General features: G+C 40.6%; 1 protein-coding gene and 1 long non-coding RNA gene across 2 annotated transcripts in view; one reads left to right on the top strand and one right to left on the bottom strand.

Annotated features, from left to right (window-relative positions):
• The first annotated feature begins 298 nt into the window (after positions 1–298).
• On the top strand, positions 299–3,996 carry LOC143284755 (uncharacterized). Its single transcript, XR_013055609.1, has 2 exons — positions 299–975; positions 1,506–3,996. It is a non-coding gene; the product is annotated as an uncharacterized LOC143284755 (long non-coding RNA).
• The window catches only part of LOC143284754 (ER degradation-enhancing alpha-mannosidase-like protein 1), a 24,611-nt gene continuing 407 nt past the window's right edge, over positions 2,924–27,127 (bottom strand). The window contains exons 2-12 of the mRNA XM_076591724.1: positions 23,672–23,744; positions 22,115–22,218; positions 19,152–19,323; positions 17,419–17,602; positions 15,551–15,642; positions 14,637–14,719; positions 13,484–13,604; positions 12,551–12,795; positions 11,837–11,933; positions 9,153–9,350; positions 2,924–4,839 (exon numbers count right to left, since the gene is read on the bottom strand). Of these exons, the coding sequence (XP_076447839.1) occupies positions 4,750–4,839; positions 9,153–9,350; positions 11,837–11,933; positions 12,551–12,795; positions 13,484–13,604; positions 14,637–14,719; positions 15,551–15,642; positions 17,419–17,602; positions 19,152–19,323; positions 22,115–22,218; positions 23,672–23,744 (1,459 nt within the window). The 3' untranslated portion in view covers positions 2,924–4,749. The remainder of the gene's footprint in view (positions 4,840–9,152; positions 9,351–11,836; positions 11,934–12,550; positions 12,796–13,483; positions 13,605–14,636; positions 14,720–15,550; positions 15,643–17,418; positions 17,603–19,151; positions 19,324–22,114; positions 22,219–23,671; positions 23,745–27,127) is intronic.

The following is a 27,127-nucleotide window of genomic DNA, read 5'->3' as shown; positions in this document are numbered from 1 at the left end:
AGCATGATGGACCCCTCACTGTAGCAAACAGGTAGTGTGGACACCAAGGCTAGCTCATCACACACACAGAGCATGATGGACCCCTCACTGTAGTAAACAGGAAGTGTGGACACCAAGGCTAGCTCATCACACAGACTGAGCATGACGAACTCATCACTGTAGCAAACAGGTAGTGTGGACACCAAGGCTAGCTCATCACACAGACTGAGCATGATGAACTCCTCACTGTAGCAAACAGGTAGTGTGGACACCAAGGCTAGCTCATCACACAGAGCATGATGGACCCCTCACTGTAGCAAACAGGTAGTGTGGACAGCAAGGATAGCTCATCACACAGACAGAGCATGACAAACTCCTCACTGCAGCAAATAGGTAGTGTGGACACCAAGGCTAGCTCATCACACAGACAGCATGACGAACTCATCACTGCAGCAAACAGGTAGTGTGGACACCAAGGCTAGCTCATCACACACAGCATGATGGACCCCTCACTGTAGCAAACAGGTAGTGTGGACACCAAGGCTAGCTCACCACACACAGCATGACAAACTCCTCACTGTAGCAAACAGGTAGTGTGGACACCAAGGCTAGCTCATCACACAGACTGAGCATGATGGACCCCTCACTGTAGCAAACAGGTAGTGTGGACACCAAGGCTAGCTCATCACACAGACTGAGCATGATGGACCCCTCACTGTAGCAAACAGGTAGTGTGGACACCAAGGCTAGCTCATCACACAGACAGAGCATGATGGACCCCTCACTGTAGCAAACAGGTAGTGTGGACACCAAGGCTAGCTCATCACACACACAGAGCATGATGGACTCATCACTGTAGCAAACACGTAGAGTGGACACCAAGGCTAGCTCATCACACAGAGCATGACGAACTCCTCACTGTAGCAAACACGTAGAGTGGACACCAAGGCTAGCTCATCACACAGAGCATGACGAACTCCTCACTGTAGCAAACAGGTAGTGTGGACACCAAGGCTAGCTCATCACACAGAACATGATGGACCCCTCACTGTAGCAAACAGGTAGTGTGGACACCAAGGCTAGCTCATTACACAGACAGCATGATGGACCCCTCACTGTAGCAAACAGGTAGTGTGGACACCAAGGCTAGCTCATTACACAGAGCATGACGAACTCCTCACTGTAGCAAACAGGTAGTGTGGACACCAAGGCTAGCTCATCACACAGAGCATGACGAATTCCTCACTGCAGCAAACAGGTAGTGTGGACACCAAGGCTAGCTCATCAAACAGAGCATGATGGACCCCTCACTGTAGCAAACAGGTAGTGTGGACACCAAGGCTAGCTCATCAAACAGAGCATGATGGACCCCTCACTGCAGCAAACAGGTAGTGTGGACACCAAGGCTAGCTCATCACACACACAGAGCATGATGGACCCCTCACTGTAGTAAACAGGAAGTGTGGACACCAAGGCTAGCTCATCACACAGACTGAGCATGATGAACTCATCACTGTAGCAAACAGGTAGTGTGGACACCAAGGCTAGCTCATCACACAGACAGAGCATGCTGGACTCCTCACTGTGGCGACACCAGTACTACCCTCAGTGCCCCGCAGCGTGATACAATCATCAGCCTCAGTGGAAGACTAGGAGGGACCACAGCCTGCTCCACAATGGGATGAAACTTGTGACAAAAGTGACGCCAGGCAAGACCCTCAACAACAAAAAGTGCTCACTGTCTGCAAGTACCACAAAGAATAGGAAAAATCTGCTTCTTCTGCGCAATCACTCTTCAAATATACTCAAGTCTATCTGTCCTAAATCTACCGTCACTCAATGAACTACGTACCCTAATACCATTTCAGTCTAGCTTTGGACACAGTGCAAGTTGACCACAAATTATGAATTAGCAAAACAGAAACAATGCCTACATACAGCATGACACCACCAACAAAATCATTCCATGACCAAGGCACAGCCCTGTCCAGACAACAGAACACAGGGAAATCCACCACATTCTACAATTTCAAGGGAAAGGGGTGCAGCACAGAACTGACACACACACCCTTTCACCGCTTTTATTCACACCCCCCCCCCCCCCCCCCCCCCAACACACACACACCCTCCCCCTTCACATCAAAAACTGCCACAACATGTTTACCATCACCCACCAGTACCAAACATCACGGCTAAAGTTTCATTCACGATTCATACTTTGCTTCTGATTTGTTTAATGAGCCATCTGCAATTCCAAAAAATATCTTAACAAAATTAAATGTATCTAAAAAGCAATAATACAAATAATAATAAGCATCCACTGTTTATCAGCAATATAAAATTGTTTTGTAAAATTACAGTTAAAAAAAAAAGCAATCACTGCTAATGAGCAAAATAGGAAAAAGTTATCTGCTCTTAAATGAGACAAGTTTATGAAAAGATAAAATGTTGTGTGTCAATGGAGCTTTTAGATTCTTCTGTATGGTTTACTTATGGCAAAGGTTTCACCAATTCCATCAAACAGGGAATTTTTTAAGAATGGAAACGCAAATACAAAAAGCATTTGTAGTGAGAATGGAGGGGTCTTTTGGAATTCCATTCTTTGGTTTGGACGTAAAGGTCCAAAGTGAGGCCGAAAGTCCGACCAGCAGGGTTGGGTCTGGGGATGGGGATGAAAATGTAAAGCTACACCCTTTTCAAATAATGATGAATGTCTTTCATTTAAAAAAAAAAAAAAATCTAAAAAATAAAAAGGTAAAAAAAATGCCAGTGCCTCCAGAGTAGAATTACAAATATATGGAAAAAAACCCATCTTGGGAATAATCACCACCACAAGATAAATAACTGAAATAAGTTGATGACTTACTGTCAGTTCACAACACTTCATGTCCACTACTACAGCTTTTTTTTTTTTTTTTTTTTTTTTTTTGAGTGTGTGTGTTTCTTTTCTCCTTTCTGCTCTTGCAAGTTTTGACAAACACATGGACTGTTCAATCTCATGACCCTGTCTTATGCCTGTTGTGCTGGACAAACTTTCTCCCTGGAAAACCGATCTTTGTACAATCATTTCCTGATCTGATCACCACTGAAAATTCTCACACTGTCAGTGAACATTTGCACTGCAACACGCCTCTGTGTTTTTATCAACTTCCATGATAAAATTTGACCAACAGAATTCTGTCATTTGCACTGGTCAAAACGTTGACAAACAAGATAAAATCATCTGACACATCATTTCACATGGTGCTCTTTCTAAACATTTATCGTCATCCAAAGAAAAAAAATGACAGCTATAAAAATCTTATCAATCATGCACTTCACAAACATGTGCCCCTCTTTGTTTACTACGCTTTCGTTTGAGAATGAATATGGTTAAAATTTCAGTCTGCTTTTTTTCACACATTATCAACATGTTCAAGAAACCTGTGAACATGATTCAATCTCATTCATCAGTCTGCCTGGACTGCACCAACAAAACGTTCCTAGTCAACATATTTACATTAAAAAAATATATAAAATCCTCATTATCTTGGGTCAAAAAAAAAAAAAAAGATTCAAAATGACCCATACCACCCAGTTTAAAATATCAAACAGATTTCACCAACACCATTCAAAATTAGGGGCTTAACAAACTGAGCACATGGATCATCTGATCACAATAGTTGTACCATTCACATATAATGAAACCAGACACGGTTTTGAGTTCACACATGAACCATATCTAACTTAACCACACGCATCTGAATCAAATCCATCACCCCTGAGTAAGGCAAACACATGTGGAAGAAAAGGAAGTGGAAAGAACTGTTTGGCTGATCAACACACTCAAGTTACAAGCATTCCACGTTTTCGTTCACGATGGTTCAGTCCCTTTTCCAACCCTGTTGGCGGTGTTCTCAACTTAACGCAAAAGGATGTCACTGACTGAACATCCACACAATTAAACTGTAAGATTCACATCTATGTACACACACACACACACACACACACACACACACACACACACTCATAAAAGAATTCAGCAGCGTCAAAGTTACTGCAATTCTCGGGTCAAACAGTAAATGAATTAGCCAGCCGCTGACCTTGATTTTAGGGCAGACAGAGATTGGAACCAAAAATATTACCCCCTACATATGAATAATAAAATTAATGTGCTGGAGTGGAAGAACAGAGAGATTAAAAAACACTGAACAAGAAAGCACAGTGGAGTGCTGTTAAAATTTTATAAGATTTTTTTTATATTTATAAATCTTGACACAAGCATTAGTGACATTTTTATGCTGAACTCTGAAATCTCTTAAAACTGGAGCAGCTTCCAACCCGAAAATTACAGCAACTGTCAATCACAAAGCAGTAAACAGGCAAGATTTATGACTCTCACACACTTGACTGTGAAGACACAAAAAGTACCAGGCAAAAACTGACATAGTAACAGACAGCACATGTTTGAAACCACAACTGGCTGCCTTTGCGATATAACAGAGAGGAATCACTTGAGAAAAACACAGAGAAAGAAAGAGATGAACGCAGACAGCAGGAAAAGAGAGAGAGGGGAGAGAGAGAGGGGTGTACCCAAAACAGAAAAAAAAAAGCAGCAGAAAGAGAGTAAAAGACCGAGAAGAGATGGTCCAACCGATTCAAGTTCAGACAGGGGGACGAGAGAAAAGAGGAAGCATACATGAGGTGACCAAGAGACACTCTCACGACAGACAGAGAGAGAGAGGGAGAGAAAGAGAGGACAGAAGAGACAGTAAAAGTACATATATCAGCTCAGTTCAGCCCCACAGCTTTCTCTATTTGAGCAAGGTAAGAGCTGCGCACAGGTAAGAAATAGCGGCTTTCCGTAGACACGGGATCACACTGAAACAAACCACAGAAAGCAACATATAACAAAAGCTACAAACAGTTTACCACAACATTCAGTTCTTTAACCCTTTCAGTGCCAAGGACAGGAATTTCCGTCTCCTTCCGGTATGCAAAAAAGTGCACCACGATGGAAAATTCCATCCACCCAACATTGTAGGATTTTTCTGATCACAAAATAATTAAATTCATGCGAAACAGTCGTAACAGGATAGTGTGTTCTTTTAGAAAAGTACTGGTGATGCATGCTTTCTATTTTTTGTTTGCAATTTGTTTTCCTCAAATTATGACTTTCTGTGATCAGAATATCCCTTGGCAAATAGTTGTCACTGATTATAAAATGGGTTTGGCACTGAAACAGTTAAAGTTTTGAAACTGTATCAATCCTTAAGAACTGATAGGATTACAGTTTGTGCAGTCCCCCCCCCACCCCCCCTTTTTTATTTTTTTTTATTTTTTTTAAACACAATTTAAAAACTAACAGATTGACAGTTTGCATTGATGACAGTTTGCATTGATCATTCACATTCTGCCTCACCAGTCAGGGTATTTACAACACTCATTCTAAGCATCACACTGACGATCAAAAACACTGAATACATCTTGGAACAGTTTGCATAATACTTGCTGAATACTGAAATACAACTTTCTAACTATGATCATTAACAAAACTTGCAAAAATGACCTTGAAATATGCCCAAACATAATTTGTGTGAAAGTTATATTTACAAACAAAAAAAAAGAAAAAGAAAAAAAATTAATAATTTGGGATTTGACCTCACAGTACTGCTTGTGCATAAAACAATAAAATATCTAAACTGGCACCCGCATGGTAGGGCAGGAGGGGTTTAGCTAGCTCAGAGGGTGTGAAATAATAAGATGAAACAGTTTGAGTTTCAAGGAGACCTGTATCAAAGTGTGTGGACTGACCCTAATACGCTGCACTACATCTGTTTTATCCCATCTAAAAGTAAAAAATTTGTTTTTAAAACGATGCCAGACTTTGCATAAGCCCAACATGCTGGTCAGGCCTTAACTCACTCGGGACGACAAGTTTTCTCCCTTGCTTTTCCCCACAGATGGCCCATTTGTAAGGGTTTGGAAAATAATTACAAAAAATAAGAAATACAGAGTAAGAAAATGAAACCTTCAGAACTGGTTTATTTCGTGTTGAGCTATTACATATAAAAAAAATCAAATTTCTCATCTTATTTCTACAGTTTTGCCATTTTTAGAAAATAATGCCAATTTTTCACCCCGAATCACCATACCCATGCTCGCTTTCTGCATTAAATTCGCTTTCTTCTTCGTCATCATCCACCTCTTCAATGTCCAACCCTTCAGTTTGTAGCATTTCAAGTACTTCAGCAATACTAAAACATTGCCGTCGCTGCCTTGTTCACACCACAACATTTTGAGAAGAGCCCGCTTTGCTAACAGGCTGGCACGCAAGCAGACGACTGGTCAGTGACTTTGTCAGTGTGTGTGCAAGACGGGCCACACATGGCAGGCTGGCCAAGCATACCATTCGATCGTGGAGTGACCCAGAATAGCACACTCTGCTTGGCTAATCACAAAATCATGTGTACAGCGCGTGGTTGATTTTTATTTCTTGAAAATGCTATTCCATTCCTTCGTCTGAAACCGAATACATTTTATGTAGGAATGCTCACGCATCACGCATTCCTTCGTCCAGAGAGAGTTAAGGGCCTTCCCTGGGTTTGTGTAAAACATGAATATGAAACAAAACAATTAAACAAAATAAGTTAAATACATTAAAACAGAATGCAGCAAAAAAAGACAGAATACAGTGAAATATACACAAAAGGCAAATGACTGAAAAAATCAAACCCAAACAAACAAGAAACATAAGGACAGGGAAATAAGCTGAAAAGCAACAACACCAAACTCAAAACCATATTAACATATCTTCACCTACAACAAAGGAAGTTTTTCAGTTATGATCAGTGTAAATGTGTGAGTCAGTGTGTGTATACTCATGTGCCAGCTCAGTGTGTGTGTGGCACAGTGATTGAAACAACAGTAGATACATGAATGCAAAAGAAGCACAACACACATCATGAAAACCAAGTTGGAAATTCTCCACAAAATACATTGTGAAATTTCTGTCATGAAATATGAAAATGCTGCAAAAAAAAATATATATATGCAGGAACTTGAATCTGATCTTTTTCTTTGTAAATCTTGTTTGGTAAATTTTATGACAGATATAAAACACAATATTTTCATATATTAAGAACACAGATTTTTACAAGATTTTTTTTTTAATATGAACTGCCCATGTCTTCAAATATTGCAGATTGTTTTTTATGCATTTTATTTGAACTTTTCAGTGTTTCACAAGTACAAGCTCTAAAGTAGAGGAAAACACAAGAAGTCTGAAAATCAACAATGTTTGAGGAAAAAATCTAGAAAACAATACCAATTCAAAATCTTTGTGGTCATTACAACTCCCTCTTTCTCTCTCTATCTTTCACCTCCATACACTGTATTACACATGTATTCAATGGAAATCCCATTCACTTTTGATGCATTACTGCACACATCTACGCAATGGAAAATCCATTTACATCAGACAGAATACTGTATGCATTCACATTACATAAACCCCACTCATGTTAAGATGCATCTCTCCATGCATTCAAACCACATAAACCCCGCTCACATTAAGACACATCACTCCACATACGTTACAGAAACACCTCTCACGAAAAGACACATCACGCATTGCATTCACCCCACGAAAAGTGGAAAACCCTACTCGCGTTAAGATGCATCACTCCAAGCATCCACACTATGATTATTATCCCACTCACAAGTAAAGACGCATTATTCCACACATCCACACTCTGAAAACCCCAATCACAGTAAAAACGCATCATCCCACGCATTCACACTATGGAAACCCTACTCAAAGTCAAAATGCATCATTCCACACATTTACACCACACACACACACACACCACTCATGTCATGACACATCACTGTACAAACTTGCATTGTGGAAACACTTGAAATAAGACGCAGCACTCCACACATTCACACAATGGAAATCCCACTTGCACTAAGATGCATCACTCCATCCATTTACACCACGGAAACCCTACTCAAGTCAAGACGCATCAATCACTCCATGATTTCACTCTCGCGAAAACCCCGCTCACAGTAAGATGCATTACTGCATGCATTCACACAACAGAAACTCCACTCGCTTTCAGGACGCATCACTCCACACATTCACACCTCAAACACTGCACTCAAACTGAACGCATCACTCCACACATCCACACCTCGGACACTGCACTCAGACTGAACGCATCACTCCAAGGATTGACACCACAGAGACACCACTCGCTTTCAAGATGCCTCACTCCACACCTCGGACACTGCACTCAAACTGAACGCATCACTCCAAGGACTGACACCACAGAGACACCACTTGCTTTCAAGATGCCTCACTCCACACCTTGGACACTGCACTCAAACTGAACGCATCACTCCAAGGATTGACACCACAGAGACACCACTCGCTTTCAAGATGCCTCACTCCACACCTCGGACACTGCACTCAAACTGAATGCATCGTTCCACAAATTCACACCTCAGACACTGCACTCAAACTAAACGCATCGTTCCACACACTCACACCTCAGAAACCCCACTCACTTCAAAGCACATCACTGCAAACCTCGAATAGTGCACTCAAATTGAACACATCACTCCACACATTCACACCAGACACCCCACTAGCTTCCAAGATGCGTAACTCCACACATTCACACCTCAAGACAGTGCACTCAAACTGAACGCATCACACCACACATTCACACCTCAAACACTGCGCTTAAGCTGAACAATCACTCCACACATTCACACCTCAATCTGAACGCATCACTCTACACATCCACACCACAGAAACACCACTCACTTCCTAGACGCATCACTGCACACCTCGAACACCGCACTCAAACTGAACACATCACTCCAAGCTTTCACACCTCAAACACTGCGCTCAAAACTGAATGCATCACTCCACACATCCACTGCTCACTTCAAGGTGCATAACTGCAACCTCGAACACTGCACTCAAACTGAGCACATCACTGCACACATTCACACCATGGAAAAACACTCACTTCAAAGATGTGTCACTCCGCACATTAACAACTCGAACACCACACTCAAACTGAATGCATCGCTCCACACATTCATTCACACCACAGAAACAGCACTTGCTTCCAAGGCACATCACCGCACGCACTCATTCACACCACAGACACCCCACTCACGTTGGACGCATTGCTGCGGGCATCAACGATGGAGGGCTTCTTCTCCTCCCCTCCCTCCCCCTCCTCCACACCAGCCCCCTCCCCCTCCTCCTCCCAGGGTTTCCGGCGCCAGCGCCCATCGATGGGAAGCACATGGCCCTCTGTGGTGAACAGGTAGCGGGACAGCGCCTTGTTGATGTGATTGTCCTTGTCAAACAGCTGGACAGGAGACGGTGGGGGACACACACACACACACACACAAAAAGAAACAAACACATCCATGAGTGACATTTGTGGATGGGTGCCCTTTTCAGTAATGATGGAAACTCGTTAAAATTTGTTACAGAATTATTACATATTTATCAGTTTTGCAAAGTTTACTGATTTATCCAAACAAACAAAAAACATCTTTTAAATCAAACAGCTGGGCAGGAGACACACAGGAAAAAAACGACAGAAAAATGACATATGGATGGATTCTTTTAAAGTTATAATAGAAAATGGAACAGATTATTTTACATGCCATAAGTTCTGCAAAAGTGTCTGTGTTTACACAATTTACTGGAGAGAAAAAGCAAACGGAGGAGGAAAGGACGGACTCCTTTACTTTACAATAGAAACTTCTCAAAACGCAACAATGAACTGTTACATCCCATGAGTTTTGCAAAAATGCCTGGATTCACTCATTTTCGATACACACACACACACACACACACAGATATATATAGATATAGACAGACAGACAGACAGACAGATAGATAAACACACACATGTGTGCATGCACACACTTAACCTGTTTGCAGTTCCTAACACTAGTGAAACAATGACCAAGTTTACGGGTTCCTGTTTTTGCATCAGAATGCAAGATTGTGAATTTAACTGATTTCCAAGAAATAGATGTAAAGGAAAGGAATGTCTACACACAGCTAAGCAAGGCAGAAAAATTGACACGGAAACTGGAATGCATAGTAAACATTCTTCTGCACAAAAATGAAATTTCAAAAGAAAAAATATGAAAAAAAATACTATACACAACCCATTACCTGGCATTTTCATTTTCCCAATAATTCCTTTTCAATGCAGCTGCCATAGACCTGAAATTGAAATTTGGAAGACAACATACAGCTCCCAGTCAAAATCACATGTGTAAAGTTGTCACATGGAGATTCAGGGACTTGGATTCCATTTTTAAGTGTTCAAAATATACTTTTTCAGCTGTGGAAAAAAACGTCTGTGCTGAAATCAACAACACTTAATAATTTCATTATTACTTTAATTTCTTGCTTTTTTTCTTTTTTCTCAATGTTGATAGCACTTTTGACAGTCTGTGCCATTTTGTCTTCTCCTGTTGAATGTTACACAACAAAAGTGGAAAGAAAAACCGATGTGTGTCATTCTCTGAACAAAAACGTACGTGAAACATCAAACACCCAAAAGGCAGAATGCAAATGAAAAAGACTACTTCGGAACCAAAAACAAAATTTATCGAAAAAACACTGGCTGAGAGGTAAGAGGTGCTGTGTGTGGACACACAATTCTCAGCAAAGATATTACACACACACACACACACACACACACACACACAACACACACACACACATACAGACACACACAGTGGAGAACAACAGGTAAACATGATGATGATGAATTCTGTTTAATGTCCCATCACACGTACTGGTGATTGAAGACGTTTTGTTAAGAGTATCAATTTTTTACATCTGAGTGTTACTGTTTAGGAGAGGATGAATGCTGAGTCGGGGGGATATGGGTAGAACAGGTGAACAACAAAACCAGACGAATGGTGAGTCGGGGGGATATGGGTAGAACAGGTGAACAACAAAACCAGACGAATGGTGAGTCGGGGGGATATGGGTAGAACAGGTGAACAACAAAACCAGACGAATGGTGAGTCGGGGGGATATGGGTAGAACAGGTGAACAACAAAACCAGACGAATGGTGAGTCGGGGGGATATGGGTAGAACAGGTGAACAACAAAACCAGACGAATGGTGAGTCGGGGGGATATGGGTAGAACAGGTGAACAACAAAACCAGACGAATGGTGAGTCGGGGGGATATGGGTAGAACAGGTGAACAACAAAACCAGACGAATGGTGAGTCCGGGTGATATGGGTAGAACAGGTGAACAACAAAACCAGACGAATGGTGAGTCGGGGGGATATGGGTAGAACAGGTGAACAACAAAACCAGACGAATGGTGAGTCCGGGTGATATGGGTAGAACAGGTGAACAACAAAACCAGACGAATGGTGAGTCGGGGGGATATGGGTAGAACAGGTGAACAACAAAACCAGACGAATGGTGAGTCGGGGGGATATGGGTAGAACAGGTGAACAACAAAACCAGACAAATGGTGAGTCGGGGGGAAATGGGTAGAACAGGTGAACAACAAAACCAGACGAATGATGAGTCGGGGGGAAATGGGCAGAACAGGTGAACAACAAAACCAGACGAATGGTGAGTCGGGGGGAAATGGGTAGAACAGGTGAACAACAAAACCAGACGAATGGTGAGTCGGGGGGAAATGGGCAGAACAGGTGAACAACAAAACCAGACGAATGGTGAGTCGGGGGGAAATGGGCAGAACAGGTGAACAACAAAACCAGACGAATGGTGAGTCGGGGGGGATATGGGTAGAACAGGTGAACAACAAAACCAGACGAAGGACACGGGGGGCACTCTCACCAGGTAGAGGTACTTGCAGGTTTCACTGAGGAAGAAACTCTCCATGCGGTCCTCCAGCTCTTTGGTCTTCACGTCATGCAGAGTTCCGTACCCACATCTGAAACGCACCCAGAAAACCCCACTGGTCACTGACTTGTGAATCATCGTCATTACCGCTTAACAGCCCCGCTGACCACACAGAGCCATGTCACGGCTTAGGGCACTGTCAATACTGATCACATAGAATCTTAATCAAAACCCCAAAAACCTGGGAACGAAAATCTGACAAAGACCATACAATTTTACAGACATACAGGGCTGTAGGTGAGCTGAAAAACTAAATATTGATCCTGTAGAAACTGGAGGGTGGGAAATGGGGAGACTGGAAAAGAAAATAAGGCTCAAGCACAGTCACATTTATGCATATAAACCGAAGATATGCTTCTGATCTGGATCATTTCAGCAGAATCTCTCCAGCAAATAACAAAAAATAAATAAATGAAAACAAAAAGAAAAAGAAACCATCTTAACCAGAACACAACATAGTTTTTGTGAAGCACTGTGAGCCTCTCTGTGAGGGAACAGCGCAATAGGAGAGCACTTAATTATCATCTTTATTTTATCCTGTCGCCCACAAGCTCATTTCCTTGTATTTTTATGAGAACATTAAACTGATCTGACTGACTGACTAACCAAAAACAAACAAAAAACCCCTGTCCACAACATCACACTGACTTGGCCTTGGCATGCGCGGACAGACTGTTGAAGATGTCTCTGCCCACATGCAGGTAGAAGGGGTTGTGGGTGGCTCGGTACAGGAAGTAAGTCGACTCCACCAGCTCCGGCCGCAGCGGGTAGAACAGCACGTCCGGCGCCTTCAGCTGCCAGTTGTAGCGCTCCGGCAGTGCCTCATACTTCCGCCAGATGGAGTAGTAGTAGGCATGGGAACAGATGGCCTCCTCCATGTCCCCCGCCAGAACCTGGAGAGGAACCGAGCGCACGAGTTTCACTCTTTTTCGTCACAACAGACTTCTCTGCGTTAAATTCGGGCCGTTCTCCCACCAAGGAAAGCGCGTCGTTACACTGACAGCGCCACCCCCCTTTTTTTTTTCTCTGCATTGCATTTGTTTTCCTATCGAAGTGGGTTTTTCTACAGAATTTTGCCAGGGACAACCCTTTTTTTTTTCTTTCTTTAATTTAAAAAAAAAAAGGAAAAAAAAAGGGTGAGGCCTTAGTTGCATGCAGACAACAGAGCACCCCTATCTTTTATCATTTTTTTTCTTTATTCTTTTATTCTTTTCCTTTTCTCTTTTTTTCCTTTCAATTTTTTATTCTTTTTCTTTTTCGGGTGCTTCACACTGCCTTTCTTCATTGGCAACACCACCACCCCCCCACACCCCCCCCCAAAAAAAACACCAAGTTCCAAAGTATGTCTGTTTTGCTATGAATGGACATTATTTGGGAAACTCTAGTGTTTAAAATGTTACAGCAGTGTCTGGGTTTTTCCTGACCTAGTGTGAATTCCTTAGTGTTTGTATAAACTGTTCCTTTCTCACTTATTCCACTATCATAAAGCGCAATTATTAACATGTATGTACATGTGTGCATGCTGATATATTTCAACCCTTTAAGTCTTCTGCACATTATTGATCAAGAACAGTTAGTTACCTGTACTCCTGGCCAGGCAGCTTGTAAAGCATCAATCCAGGTGTTGACCATCTCTCCCGTCATCATGTTGACGTTCACGTAGATGGGGGGACTGCCGTCACCCGAGTTACACTGTTCCCGACTGCACATCCACAACACACACAGACACACACACACACACGCGTACGTTAACTAAAACCTTCAACAGTAGAGGACAATTTTGTGAATCTATTTCAGTATTTGAATGTTAAATGGAGATATGTTTATGCACAAGATACGGCAATATTCAAGGCATTTTCCATGATTCCCTGCACAATATGTGACATGTATTGCTGATGTCACATACCATTCTGTAATCAAAAACTTATTTATCACAATTACTTTTATTGGTAATATGACTCATGAATCCTCTACCCTACCATTATTACCTTCCTTTTCTTTTCTCTCAGTTATTCACAAGTTGCAGTAAACATCCACTAACTGGTAACATTTGCCACACTTGTGACTTCTGTCAGCAGTACTGCAAACTAAACAGTGCATGCAAACACTGCGACAGCTATTTCCACATAGGTTTCAAGTACAGCAACATGCACACAAAGAAAAGTCATGGGATTCAAAAGGAACCTCTGTAAATCAGTTGTACACAGCTGAATGGTCTAGAACCAGTACCACCGTGAATGTTCAATGGAGGGCAGATGATTATCAACATATTAAATGTTGAAGACTTCCTCTTCTGCATCAATGGGCTGCAACTCATACAGTCACTTGTTTGTACAAGTCAGCTTTAAAGTGCGTGACTGTTTCTATCCTGCCATGCAGGCATTCATACTTCCATTTTCAAGGGAGTGCAAGCTGGATATGTTCATGTGTCCACGACCAGAACACTACACATGGGTAACATGTGTATTTGATCTTCTTCAAGTGTAAACACACGAACAGGGTTCAGGCACCAGTTGGTCAGCACATCTGTTGACATGGGAGATCAGAAAATCTCCATCCTTAACCCACCAGACAGCATTGACCAGGAATCACACCCAGTACCCTGAGATTGAAAAGTTCTACGCTTTAACCACTTGGCTGTTGTGCCCATCCTGTCGAACCCTTGATAATTAACCCATTGTATGACCACTTATTCCTCCTATATATAGCTGTCCTATCATTCCATCATCCTTACCCTTTACGCATGTGAAATTTGATGGTTTCATAAGATTCGTTGAACATTCGCAAAAAGTCTTCGTCGCCGAACAAAATGTAAGCCTGGAACAAAGCAACGAAAGAGGTTTTGATCAAATAGGTACAGTTAAAGATTAATATAACTCTTCTGAAGCACAGAAAGTATGATGGCAATGAACTCTCCTGAATGGTTCAGTAACAATGAACTCTTCTGAAGTACATCTCAGTCTGTCAAAAACTCGCCTTTAGAAACACTTTTAAAATGTACCTGAAATTCTACTATGTAGTTGTTATATATACACCATAAAAATTTCAAAGAAAATTGGGTTTGTGTAGAAAGAAAGAATGACTGCTTATTTCTTCAAAAAAAAATGTAGCTGATCTTGCATGGCTAGAACATAAATATACTGATATTGATGCTTTCTTGGAAATAATTCCTGAACCTTGGGAGAAAGAGTGACAGACAGAAGAAACAACAACACATACACAGACAGCTAACAGAGACAACAACAACAACAAAATCATCGGCAACAGGCAGCCCACAATCATACCACTTAACCCCCACCTCCACTAACCCCTCACCTTGATGAGGTATCAAACTACTCACCCCAACCCTCACCTTAATGAGGCATCAAACCACTCACCCCCAACTACCAACCCCTCACCTTAATGAGGTATCAAACCACTCACCCCAACCACCAACCCCTCACCTTGATGAGGTATCAAACCACTCACCCCAACCACCAACCCCTCACCTTGATGAGGTATCGAACCACTCACCCCAACTACCAACCCCTCACCTTGATGAGGTATCGAACCATCACCCCAACTTCCAACCCCCTCACCTTGATGAGGTATCGAACCACTCACCCCAACTACCAACTCCTCACCTTGATGAGGTATCGAACCACTCACCTTGATGAGGTATTCGTAAAAGGAGTCCATGCCGGCGCCCAGCCCACTCATCTTGTTCACCCACTCCCCGGTCTGAATGTTGATCACATTGCCTGCACGACAAGGCATGGAAATTAGAATGATAACTGTGTAATAATAATAATAATCATGCATGAATGAGTGTATACATGTTTGTACATCAAACCCCTCACCCCTCACAGTGGAGTGATGGCCCAGAGGTAACGCGTCCGCCTAGGAAGCGAGAGAATCTGAGTGCGCTGGTTCAAATCACGGCTCAGCCGCCAATATTTTCTCCCCCTCCACTAGACCTTGAGTGGTGGTCTGGACGTTAGTCATTCAGATGAGACAATAAACTGAGGTCCCATGTGCAACATGCATTTAGCGCACGTAAAAGAACCCATGGCAACAAAAGGGTTGTTCCTGGCAAAATTCTGTAGAAAAATCCACTTTGACAGGAAAATCAAATAAAACTACACGCAGGAAAAAAATACAAAAAAATGGGTGGCGCTGTAGTGTAGCGACGCGCTCTCCCTGGGGAGAGCAGCCCGAATTTCACACAGAGAAATCTGTTGTGATAAAAAGAAATACAAAATACATGCATGGATGGAGTCTTGACAACAGCGCAGTCTTGAAACCATTCTAGTGCTTCTCTGGTGATTAAAACTCTTGTCAATTGTAAAAATCAGTGTGTGTCTAACTTGCCTAACAAATGTAAAGTGTAAAGGGCTTAGAGCTTGGTCTCCAACCGAGGATAGGCGCCATGTAAATATCCATATCATCATTATCATCATCATCATCATCATCAACCACATACGTAACTCACCTAACAAGCATGCTATGTCTACCGCATGTGTACTCATGAGTCTGTAGTATTGGATTAGTGTATATAAATATACATTTTTGTGCTGTTTTTTCATGTGCAGAGGTATGTTATTATGCACTAGCGTATATGTATTGTTTCATGTGAGACGCTAAAAACCCATTTTATGGGGAGTTTGCGCCATATAAAGACTATTATCATTATCATCATTATCATTATCATTAAGTGTACTCACCATACCTGTAACTAATCTAACAAGTGTAAACTTACCATCCGTCCAACTAACCTAACAAGTGTAAACTTTTCACACGTCCAATACAGCTAACAAGCGTACACTTTTCGCACATCTAATTCACCTAACAAGTATACACTTTTCACACATGCAATTCACCTGACAAGTGTAAACTTTTCACACATCTAACTCACCTAACAAGTCAACACTTTTCACACATCTAATTCAGCTGACAAGTGTACACTTTTCACATCACACGTCAAACTCACCTAACAAGTGCACAGTCACCACACATATAATTCGCCTAATAAGTGCACATTTTCCACATGTCTGACTCACCTATAAAGTGCACACTTTTCACACACTGTATATAAATCACCTGACAAGTGCACACTCACCACACGTCTAACTCACCAAACAAGTGCACACTCACCGCACGTCTAACTCACCAAACAAGTGCACACTCACCGCACGTCTAACTCACCTAATTAGTGCACACTCATCGCACGTCTGACTCACCAATGCACACTCATCGCACGTCTGACTCACCAAGTGCACACTCATCGCAAGTCTAACTCACCTAACAAGAGCACATGTCTGACTCATCTATCAAGTGTACTTTTCACACATTGTATATAAAGAAATGCACACTCACTGCATGTCTAACTTGCCTAACAAGTGCATTCACCATGCGACTAAGTTCATCAAACAAGTGCACACTCACCCTGTACATCTGAGTCACCCAACAAGCACACATCCCCCCCTGCACGTCTAACTCACCCAACAAGTGCACAATCACCCCGCACCTAGACTCACCCAACAAGCCTGTCACGTTGGAGCGGTACTTCCACAGCATCTTCACGGCCTGCTCGGCGTAAAACTCGTACACGGGGTCCGACAGGAGGCGGGACAGCACGCCAAACTCCAACAGCAGGGTGCCCGCCCCTGCCACGCACGTCTCGTTCACACAGTCTGCTGGCACTCCCTTGGACAGGTTGACCTGGGCACACATACAGTGAAAATGAATGTCATAAACACACAGATGTGTCTTTTTTTTCCTTTTTTTTTTTTCTCAAGGCCTGACTAAGCGCGTTGGTTTATGTTGCTGGTCAGGCATCTGCTTGGCAGATGTGGTGTAGCGTATATGGATTTGACCGAATGCAGTGACACCTCCTTGAGCTACTGATACTGATACTGATGTGGTATTTTTTCTTAAAGAAAGTGTGTGGGGGGACACTGGATGTTTGCAGATTCCTGATTGACAAACTGGTACTTCCTTTAACATACTGACCTGGGCACACATACAGTGAAAAATGAATATGATAAACACACAGCTGTGGCATTTGTACATAAAAGAGTGGGGACTCTAGATGCTTGCAGATTCCTGCTTGACAAAATTGAGTATAAAAAAGACATCTCTCTGTTCTCTCTCTTTCTTTTTTTAAACATGAGATGCAGTGGTGGTGATGGCTGGGAAAGAAACATCTGTGGGGTGTTGGAGTGAGGAAGGGGCTCTTCAAGCACATCTGGTTGACAGATGATTGTTTGAAAAAAAAAAAAAAAAGATTAATAATCCTTAAAAACATATAATAATGATACCATTTATCAATAATGGTAACATTCAATAAATGTTCCAAACAGCAGCAGTAGTAATAATAATATTTGTAAAACATGGGATTTCTGTCTGTAATGGCCGCTAAAAAAAAAGATTTTGAGATAACTTCACAGCCCTGCACATATTCTCTTCATTTCTATAAATATGATCATTTAAACCACAGCAAGGTGTTAAGAACATAACTGTCTTTCTCACAATATTATTTTGTTTTTGAATACAGCACTTGCACAGTAGGGAACAGTCACTATGATTTAATTCACTTATGTCAAATCACAAACTGGACAAAGCCAACAACATACAACAATACATGCCAACTGGATGGCTAATTACAAAGGCGTCATATACGCATTAAAATATATCTTCCATCCATTAACAGGTTGGTTCTTCACACAAAGACAAACAAGTCAATGGGACAAACACAAAAAGGGGAGAGAAAATGCCATGATACTGCAAATGTACAACAACAAAACAAAGTTGTGTTTTTGTTAAACTGTTAAACAGAGAAGAACAGAATGAGAAAAGAAAAACAACTTCACAGACAAGAGAACTTTTCATTCACAATAATAAATACAACTCAAAATAATAAATACATAACCCATGTATTTTTCATGTAGCGCTAATTTTTTTGTAAAGACCAGTCAAAGCGCATTCACACCAATCAATCACATGCATACAAAAACTAATCAATCAAATACACACACACAAAAAAAGGAACTGAAACAAACAACAAATGTTACTCAGCTCATATCATGTCTAGCACTTGGCAAAAAACATCGCAGCATACACAAACAAAAGACGGTGACTGACACATACCCTGGGATAGGAAATGCCCATGGTGGTGGCCTCAAAAACGGGAAACAAACAACAAAGGTCACTCAGCTCAAATCATTTCTAGCATCGCAGCATAAAACAAGAGACAGTGGCTGACACCTACCCTGGGAAAGGGAATGCCTGTGGCGGTGGCCTCAAAAGCGGGCAGCAGTCGAGAGGCCAAGTCGTGAGCCATGGACAGCAGCTCACCGTCGTAGTCCGGCGGAGCCATGTCTCCAAACGGCTGCTGAGGGTCTGTGATGATCAGGTGAGCCGACAGTAAGGAGCCCAGCACCCTGCACGCACACATCTTTGCCAGTCTTCATCTATGTCATGGTGCCGCAGTTCCGGCATCAGAGTAAGCACACACGCACACACACACACACACACACACACACAAACACACAGGGGCGTACATAGGCGTCAGACGTTGGACATGCACTGATAAACTAGGACTGGGAATGTCCGATCAGTTTATAGCAGAAAATGAAAAAAATCGTCCCATTACTCTTTCACTGGCGAGGTCACTGTGTGATATGTTTCTTTGTTAGCTCTGACTGACAACTTTAAGCTTGACATGCTGAGTGATCGGTTTTAATGCCCCGTTCATCTTGGTGAATACAGGACAAACGTCTTGTTACATTTGAATGAGCCAGGACATTTTTATTTTTGTTGGCCAAGTGGATGTACAATCCTGACCTGACACACAATTTTCTGTCCTCCCTCTCACAACTGAACTCTTTCCTGTTTAGAGGAGGGCAAAAACGACCCACAGAGATCATATATATATATATGTTACAACTCCACTCTTAAAAGGGTCATTTGTAAAAGAGAAAAAATATTTTTTTGCAAATAACATCTTTCACACACAAACCCACACACATTCTCTCTCTCTCTCTCTCTCTCTCTCTCTCTCTCTCTCTCACTCACTCAAGCTGTAACACATGTTACCATCCAATCAATAATTCCCTCCCCCCCCCCCCCCCCCCCCAAGATACTTCAGAACATTACTTCATTATAAAAGCTTCTCAAGTCAATAGTGAGCGACAGCCTCGATCAACCATTTTTAAAGACATAATCCATCATTGTCATACCCCACATGTCTGGAGCAGCAGATCTCCAAGCAAAACGGAGATCTCACAAACCATCACGGCACTCATTTATTTGTCTTTCAACCAGAACCAATCAAAAACGTTTGGTAGAAACCACAAGTGGCTTGGCGGTTACTTTTGTTGCAAACAGGTTGTGGGTTTGAACATCTGTAAATCAGAGATTCATCCATACATGGTACAATCTAAAAACAATGACAATCAGATTCTCTCTGCTATAACAGTCTCTTCCCTCTCTTACAAAACAATCTTCAAAAAACGATTATGAAAGGCTCTCTTTAAGTGTCAAAAAGTTTCTTCCTTCTTTACATAAGGAGATAACAAGTGATTTGCCATGTCTAACATTGGAAGAAATATACAGGCCTGCATTTCACAGCCTAACTAAAAAAAAAGCTGGCCTAAGTCAACCATCAATGCCCTGGAGGTTTTAAGCAAATTAAGACAGGATAGATCCTCTAATGACAGTTCAGGCAGTTAGTCACAAGGTAGCCCTTGGAGCTATAAACAAAACGTCTGTGAACTTAATTTATCAGGTTTCAAGTCAATGTGGGAGAGACCTGCCCATCACCTTCAGGACAAAATATATTCACAGCTTAAAAGATGAAAGTTGTGAGGAATGGTGGTTATAATCCAGGATGGGCAGTGTGTGTGTGTGTGTGTGTCTTTGTTTTTTTCTATGGGGCTCACATAATGACCAAAATAGTAATGCTTTTGTGTTTCTTATGAAGATTTTTTGGGGGGTGGGGATGGGGGGAGAGTTAACTGTGATATACAACCAGAGGTAACTCACCTCTGGCTAGGATGACAAAATACAAACAATATGCAATCATAACATCCTTGCTCAACATAAAAGTCTCTACACATTTTGGAACATTAACACTAGAATTCCAAAATCTCTAGCTGCACTGACAATTTGCAACTCTGTCTGTGTGTGTGTGTGTGTGTGTGTGTGTGTGTGTGTGTGTGTGTGTGTGCTGATATATAAAAATTCCATCAAGTAACATGTTTATGAGCAACAAACACAAACCAAGTCTTTGGTAACAGCCACACATTTCATCATTCTCCCACACACAACCAACACAACTATCTGTCTGTGATATAACAAAACAGTGCACAGACATGGGTCAGACATGTCAAAACACATGGGCAGGAGTGACTGATTTTTTGTAATACTGAAAGAGAAACCTTTGAGGCCAGGGTATGGTAGCTGTTTCTGAAGCTAAGCACCTGTTTTATTTTACCAAAACTATGTAAAATAAACAAGGGTTCAAGGTAATGATGAAGGAATCTTAACTGAAAATCCAGCATATTCCATGCAGGGATAACCCAGGCATTTTTTTATCAATCTATTGATTGATTTATTCAGTTTAACTACTTTTGAACAAGGCCATAACCTTTGAAAAGCACTCATTTGTATGTCTCTGTGTCTTTTATTTTTCCATACGTTTGTATAGGTACATAAGCATGAGGTATATCTGCATAATTGGAGAGGTCATTGGTATGTTTGCGGACATGCACATGCATGCACTTGCATATATGCATATATATATAAATATATATATATATATATATATATATATATATATATATATATTAGAAACTGTGTGTATGCTCAAGAATAAAATTTGGTTGTAATTTTTTGAAAAAAAAGAATTTTTTTTTTTTTGGTATTTGTTATGTCATTTAAAAAAAACAATAAAAAAATTAATAAATGATTTTTTTTTTTTTTTTTTTTTTTTACATCACCAAAATGAAAAAGTGGAAATTTATATAATACAGAGACACTCCCACCAAAGAAAACAATTTACAACAGTGATAAGCAGGGCCCGGGCGGGAAGGTGTTGGGGACCGAAGGGAGGCAGACAGGGAGAGGCAGGTGAGGGGTTGGTGGATGAGGAAGATATTGGAGGGGGTGCGGTGGTGGTGGGGAGCCGGGGGGTGGGGGGGAGAAAGGGCAGGGGACTGCGGTTCCACCAACCTGATGGTGGCTTCAAACACCTGCACCACGTTGTTGTTGTCGAACCGGACGTTGTCAATCACCAGCTGAACAGCTCGCTGGAACTCACTGGCATTCCCCATCACCTGGGGGCAGAAAAAAAAAAAAAACATCACGCACACACACAAACACACACACACAAAAAAGTTTTATTATTAGTCAGATGACATGGTGGGTGGTGCTGCTACTGCATGATGATAAAGTTCTAAAAGTAAGTTATTTGTATCATGATACATCTCATACTTTATTATGATTACAAATATATATTCTTATCATATTTCTGGAACCATATATATTATGATTGGGTCATTCTTCAGTGCTGGTTGTCAGTGGGGGTCATGACATCATATGCATCCCAGCCACTGATGAAGGACCCCATATATATTGATAGATAGATATGGAGAGAGAGAGAGAGAGATCTCTATATATATATATAAATAATTGTAACATAATACCAAAATATCACATTGATGGACAAAATTAAAAGTGGTTAAATACAGTTTAAACAGGCTGTTTGATAATCTAAATCCTTTAAGTTTTCTGTTTCTGCCAAAACTGGAAGGAAACAACACAAGTTACTTATTTCCATGTTGTGTATAGTTAATGTAGGGATGTGCATGTCAATAATGCTTTTGACACCGTGATTCAAAGTACTTTATAAAATACTGGACACAAAAATCTAACAGAAGCAATTCAATTTCCTTGGAAGGCGTCGAGAACACCTGACAATTAACAAATATCAATTCATCATTTTCATGCAAACATTTATGCTTAATATCTATATGGTACCTTAAATGATTACAAAACAAATTATTCAGCTGATCTGTTACTACAGAAGGATTACAAATCAAACTACATGGATGTAGCCTGTACAGGAGGCAAAGAAGCAAATACAAAACTAGAAAATCTTTTGAACAGAAGCAGGTATCTTCTTTTACCAAGACTGCACAATGTACTGAAAAAAAATATGCACATACTTAAAAGGACTGTAAGTGGAGTGTTTGTACTGTGCACACACATGAGTGCATGCTTCATTATTTGTGTGAATAGTGTATGTTACATGTGTATGTGCGCATGTGTATGTGTGTAAACATGCATGTTAAACATTTGCTTTTAAATAATGTTTCATACAGTCCACAGACATTTTTCATACACTTGGTCAAACTTGCAATGAAGTCCACAATCATTTCTATATAACGTGACTGACTTGCAAAGCATCAACTTATACACTTGTATACAATTACAAAGCAGAAAACTAGTTTTATTAGAGCTGTCCAACGTTCATGAGCAATATGCTGCACATCATTTCAGATCATGAATGAAGTGATTCATAGCAGAAGTGTGTCTGAATTGGTGAACAAAAGTGCAATGTATACACTGTGTGTGTGTGTGTGTGTGTGTGTGTGTGTGTGTGTGTGTGTGTGTGTGTGTGTGTGCAAATTTCAGTCAATACATCAACATGGCTGGTACAATGTAATACAACACAATGCAACATAAAACATACGCATTGTATCCCACTTGTGATGTATCAAAACTTACAGCCAGTGTGTCCAGTGCTTCCACTAGAGTCAAAGAATAGTTCCCCAATACATCGTTGATGTTTATGTTGGACCTGCACACAGTTTCAAACCATACTAGTAATGTTTCAAGCTGAAAAAGAAAAAAAAAAAGAAGATAAATTCATAAAACATCTCAACTGCTGAAGACAAAAATATAACAATGACTTCTCAGTTTGGTATATTATTTACTTCTTATTACTGTAAGATGTACTGGTATATGTTATATAAAACAAATACATTAATAGCATGTCTCAGAATAAGCATTTGGATACTTTTCTAACTTCTCCCTTCCATCTTTAAATATTTAAAATATACTTCCGATGGAGGTTTTTACTCCATGTTTATTCATTTAACAATAAGAAAGCCATAATATATGTATATGTATATGTATATATATATATATATATATACACACACACACACACACACACACACACACACACACACACAACTTTATTTCAGCTGCAGTTTACCTTTCAAATCTAACAATTTAATTCAGCTGTTCTGAGGCACTATGTAAGATGGCTTGTGTCAAATATTCATACCACTTACAGCCTGCCCTTCTGTTCCCGCACCTCTCTAAACCATGCTTAGATGCTACCACTGAACTATGGTATGTGTATAAGGCAGCTGCGTTGTGTTTACAAGTGTTAAACTTGTTATAACAACTGATATCAGGGTTTGCAGAGTAAGAGATATTTTTTGGTTATCTTTACTTAAAATATGTTGTGTAAGATGGAAAAAATCTGACCAGTACAAATCCATGGTCTGTGAGTATTGTTTATTCTTGATACGTCAAGTGTGTGTAACTGATCTGTGAAGGGTTTCACCAAATCAGAGAAGACTGTCAGTCTGTGCATGCCTGAGTTTACCCATGGTACACTGCACCATAGTGAGTGTTAACAGATACACACTTGTGAAATGGAGGGTGCATTGTGTCTCTGTATAACTCTTAGACCATACATTATCTGATAAAACAAGAATAATAATAAAGTAGTATAAGTTGTTTGGTAACAAATGATCGCATGTCATTTGGAATAAGATTTTTTTTTAATCAGTAGGCTACTGAACATATATATTATAAAGTTAATTGTCTGTATATATCACTGCTATCAGAATCAGAAGTGGGGATAAGTTGTGGAATTAGAAGACGACTCGTCTTTTCACTGTCAGCCGTGCGAAATTTGGTCAAGCAGAGCAAACCGATAGGCCTAGTTTGCATCAGTCTGACATGGCACAGTATATGACACCAAATGTGGAATTAAATAAATATGAATAAACTTAGGGGTACTAGAATGAAAAGTGGACATAAGCTGTGGAATTAAGTAGTTATGGCAATAAGAAGTTGTCTGTCGTCGTTATAATCAGGAAGTAGTAGTACAATTAGTTGCCAAATCCATTTTCCATTCGCAGTTGTGTGAAAAGCATTAGGCTTACACAATAACTTGCTGACTGGTCAGCACTTCCCATATGTGTTATCTCAGATGCGTCAGTGATTCCATCTCACCAGGCCAACTGTGGCCACGAGTCCTGTTGCATGTGTATGTTGAGCTGAACAAAGAGGAAGGAAGAGAGGGGAAGGGGATAAGGGAAGTGGGCTGGACTCTGCTGCTATGTTCATACCACTATTTGGTTAAACTGAAAAACAGCAGCTGTGGTATTCTCTAGCTGAGTGCATGCTTCCAGACACAACAGGCAGTGTTACTGATACCTGTCAGAAAGTATAATGCTGTGCTGATTTTAATTCCTCACATTCTGATACCAAGAACTGCAGATGTTCAACTACGTGCGTTAAGCTGAATTGTGTGCCCTTTTTTTTTTCTTCAAAAAGGCATAATATAAGCAGCCATATCATTTGAGAAACTGGGACTAGGTGTATACATGGTGTATTTGTGTTTCTATTCATGACAAATAAATACTGCTAAGGACTATACTGCATCTTTAATTTACACATCTGACAAAGAGTAAGCATCATGTCCAGGTACAGTATATGTCTATCGAGAGATTAGACATTTTCACACCTCCAGTTTAAGCCACCAGACATTTTCAGTATTCAAATCCAGGATCGTAAAGACCTGCATGCAGGGCAGAGACAAATGCTGAAACAATTTTACTGTCAACAGTGTCATGCCTATATAGACCAGTATGAACACCAGGTACATGTGGAAACGATTGATAGAACGTCTGTCAATTTTACTCTGCTTCGTTTTGTTTTTTCTATTAATATCATTGTTTTTTTCTTTTAAATATCATATGTTGGCTGCTAAGTCTTAACATTCTGTATTCTGAAATAATTTCTTCTCACTTCCCTTTTACATGAGACAACACACAAGCCAGAAAAAAATGTGCCAGCAGCTGACAAATTAATGTGGTGCTGCTGTTCTCAATACATGATTGTTAAAAAAACAGCAGCTGTGGTGTTCTCTAGCTGAGTGCATGCTTCCAGACACAACAGGCAGTGTTACTGATACCTGTCAGAAAGTATAATGCTGTGCTGATTTTAATTCCTCACCTTCTGATACCAAGAACTGCAGATGTTCAACTACGTGCATTAAGCTGAATTGTGTGCCCATTTTTGTTTTTGTTTTTCTTCAAAAAGGCATAATATAAGCAGCCATTCCATTTGAGAAACTGGGACTAGGTGTATACATGGTGTATTTGTGTTTCTATTCGTGACAAATAAATACTGCTAAGGACTATACTGCATCTTTAATATACACATTTGACAAAGAGTAAGCATCATGTCCAGGTACAGTATATGTTTATCGAGAGATTAGACATTTTCACACCTCCAGTTTAAGCCACAAGATATTTTCAGTATTCAAATCCAGGATCGTAAAGACCTGCATGCAGGGCAGAGACAAATGCTGAAACAATTTTACTGTCAACAGTGTCATGCCTACATAGACCAGTATGAACACCTGATACATGTGGAAACGATTGATAGAAAGTCTGTCAGTTTTACTCTGCTTCGTTTTTTGTTGTTGTTTTTATTAATATCATTGTTTTTTTCTTTTAAATATCATATGTTGGCTGCTAAGTCTTAACATTCTGTATTCTGAGATAATTTCTTCTCACTTCCCTTTTACATCTGAGACAACACACAAGCCAGAAAAAAAATGTGCCAGCAGCTGACAAATTAATGTGGTGCTGCTGTTCTCAATACATGATCGTTAAAAAAAACCTGTCACATGCTTGGTTGTAGGTCATGTGAAACATTGATTTTTTTCCCATGCATATTCTTCCACAGCTCTGCAAGGTGTTCACTTTCTCGGCAGGATAAAACAATTACTAACTGAGCTGACAAACTGCATCCCAATCCCAAGTTATCAACAACAGCTTCAAAAATTCATTAATCTAAACACAGACAAATCATATAATATAAACAAGAACACACAAGTTTTACTTTTGTTTTGAACAGTCAGGGTTTTAGTTC

This window comes from Babylonia areolata, chromosome 8 (assembly GCF_041734735.1).
Source record: "Babylonia areolata isolate BAREFJ2019XMU chromosome 8, ASM4173473v1, whole genome shotgun sequence".
Classification (NCBI taxonomy): domain Eukaryota; kingdom Metazoa; phylum Mollusca; class Gastropoda; order Neogastropoda; family Buccinidae; genus Babylonia; species Babylonia areolata.
This window is presented reverse-complemented; position numbering and strand designations above follow the sequence as displayed.